This window comes from Malus domestica, chromosome 17, assembly GCF_042453785.1.
Source record: "Malus domestica chromosome 17, GDT2T_hap1".
In the NCBI taxonomy this organism is placed as follows: domain Eukaryota; kingdom Viridiplantae; phylum Streptophyta; class Magnoliopsida; order Rosales; family Rosaceae; genus Malus; species Malus domestica.
In genome coordinates this window covers 668,333-681,014 of record NC_091677.1, presented here as the reverse complement: position 1 = coordinate 681,014, position 12,682 = coordinate 668,333, and the positions used below count along the sequence as shown (strand labels likewise).

Below are 12,682 nucleotides of genomic sequence, written 5' to 3'. Positions count from 1 at the left end.
GTATTGATTATTATATTTCATATCATCATTTCTATCATAAAAGAAGAATAATTTATAAAGGGTTTCATTTTTAACATAATATCCTTACCATTTTTAACGTTGATTTGGTCAGATTATTTGGTATAAATGGAGAATATTACCATTTATTTGTTCAAAGTGATTTTGATTCATTTGAATGATTCATAAAAGTTAAATTGGATTCTTCAAACACAAAAACCGACCTAATGATTTCAAATTACAATCGTGTTCTTGATAAAAAGCTTGTCATGTTTCATTTTTTTTGCTTTACTTTTGTGAAAAAGGTTTTAAAAAGTAAGGATATTATCCCCTTTATTTTGGTCCGAAAAACAAAGGGTGGTGCTATCATATATTTGATTTTATTTTTTACACATTTTTTTTAATTATCGATTGTTAAATTAAATAAATTTTGAAAGATAAAAAACAACAATTAAAATTGATTGTACAAAAAAAATTATGTGTAAATAGCACCACCTAAAACGAAAGATATGCCTTGTGTGAAAGTGTGAGTGAAGTAGGTTGTCATTTTAACATTCATTGCATAAAGTAGTGGTATGTAACATGTCGTAAGTGGACTCTAACTTATATAAATGTGGCAAAGGTAAACGACATAGATTATGTGGTCTGCTCTTTGTTTTTCCAATCGATGAATCATGTCGTTTTCTGAATAATTAATGTAAGGACTCCAATTAATATTTTGCATCACCATGACTAGCAATATACTAATCTTGAAGTAATTGGAAATAATAATTTGCAGATCTTCTTATTAAGGAGTTGTCGTTTTCCTTTGTATCAATCCAAAATGTGCCACGTTTTGCTGGATTCTTTTATTTGATGGATTTGGACCATCTCCTGAGCAGAGGGTCTGAATGACCAATCAACACAAACAGTTGGATTAAAATTCAACGGTTACAAACAAGAGAACCTTCTAAAAGTTATAATAATTATAGCCATTGAATTTTGATCTAACGATCCGTGTTGCTTGGTCAACAGGATTCGTTTATTTTCTTAATAAATAAATAGAAATTCTCAGAAAAGCAAAAGAAACGTAGAGTTGGCACGTGTAAGATGAAACGTCTAGGGCTTTCATGACATCAATGTCGATATGTCCGAGTGGTTAAGGAGACAGACTTGAAATCTGTTGGGCTTCGCCCGCGCAGGTTCGAACCCTGCTGTCGACGTCTTTTACAATATTCCATTTTTTTCCCCCACTTTCAAAAGGGTCTTTTCCTTACTGGATTCTGCAGTTCCACGGCCCACATCCATTTGTTCAGTTGGGTTTGTCGCCTTTGAATATTTGGGCTCGGCTGATCTAATACTCCATTTTCTTCGTTTATTAATAGAAAATAAAAGTGACCTAGTATTTACTTCCGGACGGAGCTACTCTAAGCTCACTAAACATCCACATGCAATCCTACATGGCTAGGTAATACATCATATTCAATAGAAAACATTAACGAAAAGTTCCCGGTACTGTTTACTTTTACAAAAAAAACCATATTTTTACACTAAAATATCAATCCTGGTACTATTCATTTTACCCTTTATTTTGTCCTTATCGTTAAAACTCAAAGTTTTCAAGCATTTTTCATTAGTTTTCCTTATTTAATAATAGGATGAAGTGCTTATTTAGTAGTCTCTGAACTATTACTTCAATGAAAGTTAGGTTTATGAATTATTATTTTTTTGTAAAATAAGTCCCTAAATTAATTAAAAATTGCTAATTTCATCCCTACTATTATATTCAAAGCTATTTTATCTAATTTTTAGTCAACTCAAGTCACTTGACACACTTTAAAGTGTAATACCGTTATTTTCTCGCCTATAAGCCTTTAACATTTTATATAGGTTGCGAATCTAACGTCTAATTTACCCTCCTAAGTTAACTTACATTAATTATTATGGAAAACTACCAATTTACCCTCCAAAGTTAACTATATGCACTATTTCTTTATGAAAAACTATCAATCTACCCTTCAATGTGTATCACATGCAAGTAACGTGACTTAAATTGACGAAAAATTAAATATAGTAGCTTCGAGTATAGTATTAGGGATGTAATTGGTAGATTTTTATAATTCAATGACTAATTTTTTCTAGAGAAAAAATAATAATTTAGGGACCTAATTTTCATTGAGGTGATAATTCAGGGACTAAATTGGCAATTCACCCTTAATAATATTGGTGGCTTGTCTTTGGTAGTCTAGACTATCGAGTAGTCTTATTTTTAACTATATTTGTTAATTTTAATGTTAGTATATTGCTTGGAGATACCCCCATTCAATATAATTTTTTTGGTTTGTTCCTATATACATGTTAATTTCGACTTCTAAATAAACAAATTCAATATCAAATTATTACTGACTCATTGTATAAAAAAAGATAACGAAGTATATCAATTTCATGAAAAGCTAGTGAACAAAAGTCTTTTGGTTAAATACCCAAATGATCCCTTAGAGCAGCTCTAGTGTAACATCCCACATCGTCCAAGGATGAAGATCCTGTAAGCCTTATATGCATATTTCCATCTCTACCTAGCACAAGGCCTTTTGGGAACTCACTGATTTCGGGTTCCATCGGAACTTCGAAATTAAGTTAGTTCACGCGAGAGCAATCCCAGGATGGGTGATCCACTGGGAAGTTATCGTGTGAGTTCCCAGAAACAAAATCGTGAGGGCGTGGCAGGGGCCCAAAGCGGACAATATTGTGCTACGGTGGAGTCGAGCCCGGGATACGGTAGGGGCCCAGGTCGGGATGTGACAATTTGATATCAGAGTCAATCCCTGGTCGGTAGTGTGCCAACGAGGACGTCGGGCCCCTAAGGGGGGTGGATTGTAACATCCCACATCGCCCAGAGGTGAGGATCTTATAAGCTTTATATATATATTCTCATCTCTATTTAGCACGAGGCCTTTTGGGAACTCACTGGCTTCGGGTTCCATCGGAACTCCGAAATTAAGCGAGTTTGCGCGAGAACAATCCCAAGATAGGTGACCCATTAGGAAGTTCTCATGTGAGTTTCTAGAAACAAAATCGTGAGGGTATGGTCGGGGCCCAAAGCGGACAATATCGTGTTACGGTGGAGTCGAGCCCTGGATGCGGTGAGAGCCCGGGATGGGATGTGACATCAAGCGTGTGCTGGAGCCTAAGGGACAGGGCCACGAACAGTGGCAGAGAGCCCGAGCAAGCAAGCTCAGCGTGTGCTGGTGAAGGAGCTTGAGCAGGCCCAAGGGAGAGGCCCGACACGAGTTGTCAGCCCGAGAGCCCAAAGGCAATATGATGTGGGTTGACGTCAGGACGACGTCAACCACAATATAAAATTAATAAAAAATTAATAAATTAATTAAAAAATTAAAAAATGTAAAACCCAGCAAGCTTTAACTTGGCCGCAGCACCCCAGTCCCTCCTCCGCCACAGCTGCCGCCCCACCCCACACCGTCTTCACCTCCACGCACTCGCGATCCACCTCTTTCCACTCGAGCGCCCAGATCACATGATTTGGGATTTGTTTTTAAGAGAGAGAGAGAGAGAGAGAGAGAGAGAGAGAGATTTTAACTAAGAAGTTGGCGATCATTTACCTACTTAACTAAGGAAAAACTGTGAATTTTTTCACGGATCGGCTATTGATATTGTAAGAGTATGAGGCTCTGCCTCCGGAGCCGGAGCTCAAGTGAGAGAGAGCTGCTGAGCTTGAAAAAGAAAGAAAAAAAAACACATAGATTTTGGAATGGTGTTTGACACCATGTGAAAAGAAGAATAAAAAAATAATAAAAAAAAGGTTTTGGAGTGGTGCATCGACACCATGTGAAAAAAACAAAGATTTTGGAATGGTGTGCTGCACTATGTGAAAAAAAAAAAAAATTAATAGAAAGTGGTACAACAAAACCAATTAAAAATCCTATCCGAAATTATAAATAAAATTATTTTGTATTATTTTTAAAAAATAATACTAATATTTTATTGTCTATTGTCAGGACTATTCAATGCAGGGTAAAGATGCAAAAGGCAATTACTGTTCATTAAAGACAGTTATTGTTCACTATATGAATTAAACAGTGAATAGCCCGCGGGGCCTTATCAATGGTAGAACTGCTCTTAAGCAACTGAAAAGTGTCTTTTGAGATCCAAATGCTCCACCGAAATCAATATTATAATTTGATTGAAAGCAAGGGAGCCAATAATTAATAGGATTATCAGTAAAGGAAAAGGAAAAACAGCAACTTTTATACCATAATAATGCTTCAGTGACAAGAAAGCTCCCTACCATGAATCTTCTTATCTTGATTTCTTATGGTTCCTGAAAACATTAGAAGTCTAGTCAAATTAATGAGTGATTATTACATGTTACTGACTGTATATTTACGTGTTTATTGTTTTGATCGCATAACGCAAGCGATATAAGTACGTAATCGAGAATATGTCAGATTTTTTTTTGTAAATGGGCATCATTTGCCCAATTCACCATCTATAGCAAAAGTAGAGTTGAGTAGCATTCTTGTAGGGTTGAGTGTCATGTGGGAAGCTTCCTTTATTTAGGATGCATGTGATGTGAAGTGTAAACTACCAAACTACATGGAAATGTGAATGGGGGAAATTGGAATAGCTTGATACTCTAACCTTACACTTCACTTTTTTTCCCTAGTCATCAATCCCTTGTCTCTTCCTCCCAAATGCTCAACTTTATAATCATGCACACCTTCCATCTTTCTTTCCCTCGTACGACCCAATCCTTCTCCCACTCATTATATTAGCAGATCACAGCTAAACACGTCTGTTAAGTTTTGGGAGAGATCAAGAGATCGAGATTTCTTCGATATGTCGGATTGGGGGCCGGTTTTCATAGCAGTGGTGCTGTTCATATTGCTGACACCAGGACTGCTGATTCAGATGCCGGGAAAGAGCCGGTTCGTGGAGTTCGGAAACTTTCAGACGAGTGGAGTGTCCATACTGGTTCATTCCATAATCTACTTTGCTCTCATTTGCATCTTCTTATTAGCCATCGGTGTCCACATGTATGTTGGCTCTTAATTGTCACTTAATTAAAAGGCACCAACGTATCATCTCGTCTCAACTTTACTTGTACACTTTAATTAGCTTGTTTGGCTCTGCATCTGGATTTGATCTTGTACTAATGTTTGTTTTTCCTCCCCTTGTTTCGGAGATTTAAACTACTCGTTAGGATCGTTGGTCATTGTTTGTCCCATTGATTTTTAAGCTTGATACACAAACTTAATCAATGGTGGAGTCGAGAATTATGCGAATGTTTAGCGTAGAATTAGCCTAAGTAAGTGATTAAGAATTATAACACACAAGCTTAATTTCATTAGCCTCCATGTTTCTGCTAGGTGAGTTTCTTGCTAAAGCTTTAACTGGGGAACTTCTAAATTGATTAACTAACTATATAAAGTTAATCAAAGGGAAAAAAATGTGAAATAATCTGCTGATCTCTCAGTTACATGTCGAGATCATGTGTTATTGCTGCTGTGTGAGATCCTTGTTAGCGAGATTTCGTCACGAAAGATTTACATTTATGCAGATTATGGAAGGTAAATGAAAGCATAAAGACCCTTGCAAAATATAAAAGATTGCTATAATTTCTTATTTGCACAAAGCAGAATTCAGGAAGGTAACTAGTAAATAGTTAATAAAAGCAAGTAAAACAACAGAATTAACTCCTCCTTTCGGCTGGTGTGCCAAAACCACAACGTTTCTTGGATCCTAAGCATGGATGTGAATGTCAAGAATAATAAGAAACAGAATGAGGAGCAAACCATAGATCACGGCGTGCAAGAACATCGACGCGATGCTCGTTTTCATGTTCATGAATTCCAAGGGACGTTCCTTTCCCGGCATCTGAAACACCAATCCCGGCAAAAGAAACGCAAACAGCGCGGATGCTATCAGCGGAGCTGCCCAATCTTTCATTGTCAAAACAAGAAGATGTCAGAGCAGAAGAACAAGGGAGGAGGAGGAGAAGGAATATAGCAAAAGTATATAAAAAGGAGCTTCGGATGCTTTATAATTTGGATTTAAGCCCCTGAAAGAGGGGAATAAGAATCTGTCACATCCCGTCCCGGTGTCCACCACATTCAGGACCCTTTCTATCACCGTAGCACGATATTGTCCGCTTTGGGCTCCGACTACGTCCTCACGGTTTTGTTTCGGGCAACTCACACGAGAACTTTCCAGTGAGTCACCCATCATAGGATTGCTCTCGAGCGCTACTTGCTTAACTTCGGAGTTCATACGGAACTCGAAGCTAGTGAGCTCCTAAAAAGACTCGTGCTAGGTAAGGATAAGAATATACATGTAAGAATCATTCTCCTGAACGATGTGGGATCTTACAGAATCCCTTAGGGCTAGAAAGAGCATAATTAATCCAGTTTAATAAGCCTTATCTTTGAATTTTAAATGCTTTGGTGTTGCATTTGCTGTTAACTTGTTATTGCTTTCTTGGACTTTTGGATAAGGCCTAGCATCATTTTCATTTTCTACTGCCATCAAGGCTATATACTGTTACATAACTTATAAGCAGAGAAAATTTGAGTGGGAAGAGATGTTTCACTAGAGAAATTCTAGAGCGTCGGCAGATCATCTCATCCTTACGATCAACGCACAAAACATCTCATTGAGACCTATTTTTCTATATTTCGATCTCATTCACTGTCATTTTGGTCTCATCTAATGAGTTTTGGCTAGTCAATTACATGTTGCATGTATTGACACCAATAACTTATGTATCTTTATTTATTTGTAGAGCATATTTCACAAAATGATGAGACTGATATTCTAACTGTCTATATAAGGACAAAATTATTTTGATCCGTTTAACTTTACCCAAATTTTCTATAGACAAAATTATTTTGATCCGATAACTTTACCAAAATTTTCAGACCGAACATAATTGTGGTGTTTGCAATTGCAATCAGTAGCAGTTACATTTAACACTTGTTTTAAGTTGAAAGGTTGGCTGTTAAGCGCTTCAATCCCTGTCCAAATCACACCACCATCATATTCAATTCGAATGTCTATCAGTCCATGCCACCGACAAGCTTAAAGCTTTACAACCCCATATCAATGTCCTCCTAAGATTAGTCAAAAGATATAAAGAACAAAAAAAAAAAGATTAATGCTTTAAACTTAGTGGATGGTGGGTCCCGACTGCAATAATCTACCCTGCAACCCAAACCAGAGAATCCAAACCTTCACTAGCCCCTGTACATTCCAGTTCCTTCCCTCCACCTCCACCGCTCGTTGCTATACAAATTACAATCACAAATTGCAAAACCGTTTCCAAAAACGGAATCCCAAGTGCCACAGGAACCGAAAGCTTGCAACTTTAATCTGAGAACTGATTTTTGAGGAAGCAGCAATGGCGGACTGGGGCCCAGTATTGATAGGAGTGGTGCTGTTTATCCTGCTGCAACCGGGGCTGCTCTTCACGTTCCCGGGAAACGGCAAGCAGTTGGAGTTTGGGCGCATGAAGACCAACGGCAAGGCCATCGCTGTCCACACTCTCTTCTTCTTCGTTCTCTATGCCATTCTCATCCTGGTCGTCCACGTCCACATCTATACCGGCTGATCCTGTTACCCTCCGCCGCTCTGAATCTCTGTGTATGTTGGACTGTCTCTCTTCTGGGCTGCCCTGTTGTAACTTAATACTTGTACTATTTGTCTATGACCTCCATATAAATATAAAGCAGAAAACTTTTCTCTGATTTGGAGAAGAAGAGATGCAGCTGCTTGCTTATGGATTCTGTTCAGTCTGGGATTTGAGAAACCCCTTTTCTATTTTATTTTTTTTAATTCTATTTACCAATTAATTTTGATGCAATTTAATTAGATTTTCCGATTTTTCTGTTTGTTAACTGTTCTAGACCATTGGTCTGAACTTGTTGACTTGATTGTAGGCTAGCCAAGTTCAACTTAAAGTTCGAATCTTTCCCCTCGTGGATTAGATTTAGATTAGATTAGATAGATTTAGATTAGATTAGAATATCGCTCAAACTTTGAATGAGCCAACTAGTGTGGTGGTCTGAACTATTTCTGTAGCTACTCTTTTAGAAGGATATGAATGTCTAAGGTTTTTAATGTAGAAAATCCTTTTGCTAGTAGCTGATATCCGAAATTTGAGAGTCGATCTGTTCCCTCTTAGGCGCTTCATTTTGTTAAGCTTCAGATTGCGTTGATAGAAACTGGTTTTTTAGGGAATTATTATTGGCACTACAAAAATCTCATTCTACACTCCAAACTTTCTATATTTGAAAAGAAAAATACACTTGTGAGGAGGAGTGTAGAATGAGATTTTTAGAGTGCTAATAACACTTCTCGGTTTTTATCTAAAACTTTCACCCTTAGAATGCGTAGATGACAACAATACTCGTTAAAATTGCAAGTCAATTCCATTAAGTTTAGGTTTATTACAATGTACATGATACTTTCCCGGTTTCCCCCCTTTGATTGTGTATGATACTATAAAACTTAAACATAATGGATCGAATACTTAGTCAGAGATTAAACTCAGATATGAAACATTAAACTAGGAACACAGTATAAGGGAAGAAGAAAAGCCTAATAAGGAGTTTGCTTACAAAATATGACAGTATTTTGCGATATCAAAGGAAAAGAACAAACAACTCCAATTGTGAGTGGTGGCTGAAAACAATATAGATTAGTTGACATGTATGTGAATACCAATTGCAATGACCAAGATGGTGATTATGCAGAAGTATATGACGGCGTGAACAAGAATAGCAATCCCACTTGTGGACATGTTTCCGAACTCCATCACCCTAGTCCTTGCCGGTAATTGGAATAGCAGCCCGGGCGACAAGAGGATGAACATAACCACCGCAACAACGACCGGCCCCCAATCAGCACTCATCTTTCTCTCCAGGTAAGTTTGAATGGAGGGGTAAGAAAACTTAGAGGCCTCTATCTTTGGAAATAGATAAACAGAGTGTTTGCGATGTTTCCGAATATGAAGAAGGACGAAACCTGAAGGAGAGGTAAGAAAACTTAGAGGCTTCTATATTTGGAAACAGATAAACAGAGTGTTGTGATGTTTCCGAATAAGTAGAAGGACGAAACCTAATATCTTAGCGAAGAAGGAGAGAGGGATGCTAAGCTTAAGTGAGAAAGAAGAGAGTGAGATTAAAAGAGGGGAAAGGTATTAGGAGAAGGTGGTGGATGGCTTTATGGGCATCAAAGCAAAGATGTTTGCTTTCCTAAGCTTCCAATAATTGTTCGTTTAAGAAGCTCTTTTTTTCGCTTTCTCTTTTAGGGATCGATGAAGGTGGAGTGTCTTTACAGAAATGCCATAAAATAATGTGGGAAAATGAAGTGTAAAGTTGTAGTTGGGTTATGCATAATTGCATATGTTTGGAATGCTTTTCTTGTTTGGTTTAACTTTCTAAAGGAAAAGGAAAGACATTGATTTTGGCCAGTTTCTACAGGGAAAAGCTACAATGCATACATCAAGGAATTTATCACAGTGATCCATGTGGTAAAAAAAATGGAACTTTAACGAAAAGCACCCGGTACTGTTCACTTTAACGAAAAACCAAATTTTTACACTAAAAAGTCAATCTTGATACTATTCACTCTACTCTTTATTTTGTCCTTATCATTAAAACTCAAAATTTTCAAGCCTTTTTCATTAGTTTTCCCTAAAAATAAATCATGCTCAAGTGGTGGAGCTTGGTATCAATGTTGATCAAAATCGAGATTTTCATCCAAAAGTTGCACACGGGTTCTCGGTTTTGATCAATATTGGTGATAGACTCCATCATATGGGTTTGATTAACGTATTTTGACCACATGGGGCTCACTTTAGGAGAAGATATCCGCCGGGTTGATTGGATAGGGCGGCCCTCACACAGTGAGGATTTTGAAGGCTTTCGTTTTTTGTAACAAAAAAGAAGAAGTGAATTTGTGCCTGTGCTTATGTTATGATCACAATTGAATTTACTTCATTGGGCCTGTGCTTAGGCCCAAGAATAAGTGAATTTGAGCAAGAAACAAGGCCCAAGATCAAATGACGGCCGTCCATATTTTCCAAAAGGAATGAGGATCCTCTTTGTGCGGTTCAGGAGATTCTCTAATTACGTCTGTTGATCGTACATCGTATAATGATTTTTTACCGTACGATGTACGATAACGAACATGATTCTCAGGATTCTCAGGATTTCAACAAAGAAGATTCGGAGAGGATCCTTATTCTTCCAAAGGTTCAAACAAAAGTGCCACGTAATGCTGCACACGTAATGCTGTCCAATGCGGCAAGGAAGCCGTCCGAGTCCAAAGATACTACCGTCTGCTGATTTCAAAGTTTCTAACCTTCTGCTTCGTCGTGGAGGCCGGCTCACTCTACTTCTTTGTCTCCATTAATTCCCATTTTGTCCCTTTACCGCCATCACTCTCTCCTTTTATGCTCCTTCCTTCCGGTTGCCCTTTCATTTCCACTTCCATCGTACGAGTCATCATCTTCTTTATTATTCTATCTGCTCGGAAACTCGACCTTACTGTGAAATTAGTTAGTTGAGGAATGGCGGATTGGGGGCCGGTGGTGATAGCGGTGGTGCTGTTCGTGTTGTTGACGCCGGGGCTTCTGTTTCAGCTCCCCGGGAACAGCCGGGTGGTGGAGTTCAACAACATGCAGACTAGCGGGGTTTCCATCTTGGTTCACACAATCATTTACTTCGGACTCATCACCATATTCCTCATCGCTATCGGCGTTCACATCTACTTGGGCTAGCTCTGCATGCTATACATCTGCAACATTTACGTTTTCTTGATCCGCCGAAACGTTAATTGTTTTGTGATTTAAGAGTTCGTTGTGTTTGATTAATTTTATCAACATCTGTTGTCTATGAAATTAATTGCCTGTTAATTTGGTTCCAAATTATAACAAAAAAAAGAGATTCACTTCAATTCGGTCCAATCTGGGCTCCGCCTTGCTTGACTCGTGTAGCTGCGGATCGTACTAGGAGAGGTATGGTCGCGGCAAGGCAGACTGTCTACCCTCCTGTTTGGGTGCCATTTCCATCTTCTCTTATTTGTGCAGTCACGGTTAAGTCACGTCAATATTTTACATTCTTATTACTTTTTGTCTTATTATTTATATAAAAAAATTAATATAAAATGTTGACGTGACTTAACCGTGGCTGCATAAAATAGGAGGAGATGGGAACGGCACCCAAACAGGAAGGCAGACAATTTGCCTCCATGGTCGCGGGCGGTCTTCCCTATGGCATCCTAATCCCAAGTTATGAAGATAGTCAATCGGTTGGTTTTTTCGAATTAGTTAGTTTTGGTTAGTGTTGATTTGTTGTTTGTGCCGCTTTTAGAGAGTGTTGTGTCGCCTAATGAGTGATGTGGTCTCGCCTATCAACAATGACTTTGACGTGATCTCACTATTCGGCGAGAACATTATGTGCTTCTCAGTACAAGCCGTTGTGTTTTTCGTTTTTTGTGGTAGATTTGTACACTGTTGTAATCACGTAAGGATTGATTCACTACGGTTGTTTATGAAAATTATCAACATACCAATGCATTGGTGACTGAACTCTTAATCATAAACCCTAATATGTCCATACTTTATATCGTTTGTTGATTGATGAAATGTCCCTATCCTTTCCGTTCTCGTCACAAAATTCAATTCAATCTGGGGAGGGCTTAGATATTGAGCTGGGCCCACATAGATTATATCATTGATCTAAAATTTATTTGGGCCGTACAATTCTCGTTAATTTTGCTTCTTATTCTTGGGGGGAAATTCATCTCCCCACTATTAACTTTCGAGAACTGTTTATATTTTTTATTTTAATGTGCTTTTAACTATGATTAAAGAAAATGGAACTTTAACGAAAAGTTCCCGATACTGTTCATTTTAACGAAAAACATATTTTTATACAAAAAAATCAATCCTGATACTATTCATTCGTTAAAACTTAAAAATTTTAAGTATTTTTCATTAATTTTTTTTTTAAAAATGACACGTGACAAGCTCGTAGAGGGGCGATGGACATCCATCAAAATTTAACGGTGGTGGGCAAAACTGGTCATATTCTTAGTAACCCAACAGCCAAACACAAGGGGCGGGTGGGTTTTTATTCTTTATTTTTTTTAGTTGGACCCACTGCGAAAAGGTTCCACTTTCCAACATATTCAGTCCATCTTATTGGTTGATCGTTTATGTTTTGGACTAAGAGTACGATGTAATTCGTCCGAAAAAGAAAAAAAAGTACGATGCATTCCTTTTTGTTTTATTTTTAAACAAATGGTCCACATAGCTTCTTGGATTGTTTTCTATTCTTTTGCATTTAGATCAATGGTTAGGAAATTAACAATAATTATTTTAATTTAAGAAATGAATTGTTATTAACATTCTACAAATCTTATTTAGCTCTTCAACCTTTCTATAATTAGAAAAAAAAATACATTTGTGAATAGTGTAGAATGTAATTTTTTGAATTGTTATTAGCATTTTAAAAATCTTATTTTGTATTCTAAAATTTCTATAATTAAAAAGAAAAATATACTTGCGAAGAGTTGTAGAATGAGATTTTGAAAGTGCTAATAACAGTTTCATTAATTTATTACACATGTTTAAAAATTTACTATATTTATTGGAGCCAATATTATTTTGGGGACCAAAAGATTC

At 37.4% G+C, this 12,682-nt stretch overlaps 4 protein-coding genes and 1 non-coding gene across 5 annotated transcripts; 3 read left to right on the top strand and 2 right to left on the bottom strand.

The window, feature by feature from the left end:
* The first annotated feature begins 1,117 nt into the window (after nt 1-1,117).
* On the top strand, nt 1,118-1,199 carry TRNAS-UGA (transfer RNA serine (anticodon UGA)). Its single transcript has one exon. It is a non-coding gene; the product is annotated as a tRNA-Ser (tRNA).
* A 3,482-nt stretch (nt 1,200-4,681) lies between these two features.
* On the top strand, nt 4,682-5,341 carry LOC103404184 (uncharacterized). The gene has a single exon (XM_070816888.1). It carries the CDS (start codon nt 4,834-4,836, stop codon nt 5,044-5,046), a length of 213 nt encoding a protein of 70 aa, XP_070672989.1. The 5' UTR covers nt 4,682-4,833; the 3' UTR covers nt 5,047-5,341.
* Nucleotides 5,342-5,594: 253 nt separating this feature from the next.
* LOC103404183 (uncharacterized) lies at nt 5,595-6,068 on the bottom strand. The gene has a single exon (XM_008343071.4). It carries the CDS (start codon nt 5,941-5,943, stop codon nt 5,737-5,739), a length of 207 nt encoding a protein of 68 aa, XP_008341293.1. The 5' UTR covers nt 5,944-6,068; the 3' UTR covers nt 5,595-5,736.
* Nucleotides 6,069-8,571: 2,503 nt separating this feature from the next.
* LOC103404185 (uncharacterized) lies at nt 8,572-9,054 on the bottom strand. Its single transcript, XM_008343073.4, has one exon. The coding sequence runs from the start codon at nt 8,900-8,902 to the stop codon at nt 8,690-8,692; it is 213 nt and encodes a 70-aa protein (XP_008341295.1). The 5' UTR covers nt 8,903-9,054; the 3' UTR covers nt 8,572-8,689.
* A 1,380-nt stretch (nt 9,055-10,434) lies between these two features.
* Nucleotides 10,435-10,950, top strand: LOC103404186 (uncharacterized). Its single transcript, XM_070816889.1, has one exon. It carries the CDS (start codon nt 10,565-10,567, stop codon nt 10,772-10,774), a length of 210 nt encoding a protein of 69 aa, XP_070672990.1. The 5' UTR covers nt 10,435-10,564; the 3' UTR covers nt 10,775-10,950.
* Nucleotides 10,951-12,682: the final 1,732 nt, after the last annotated feature.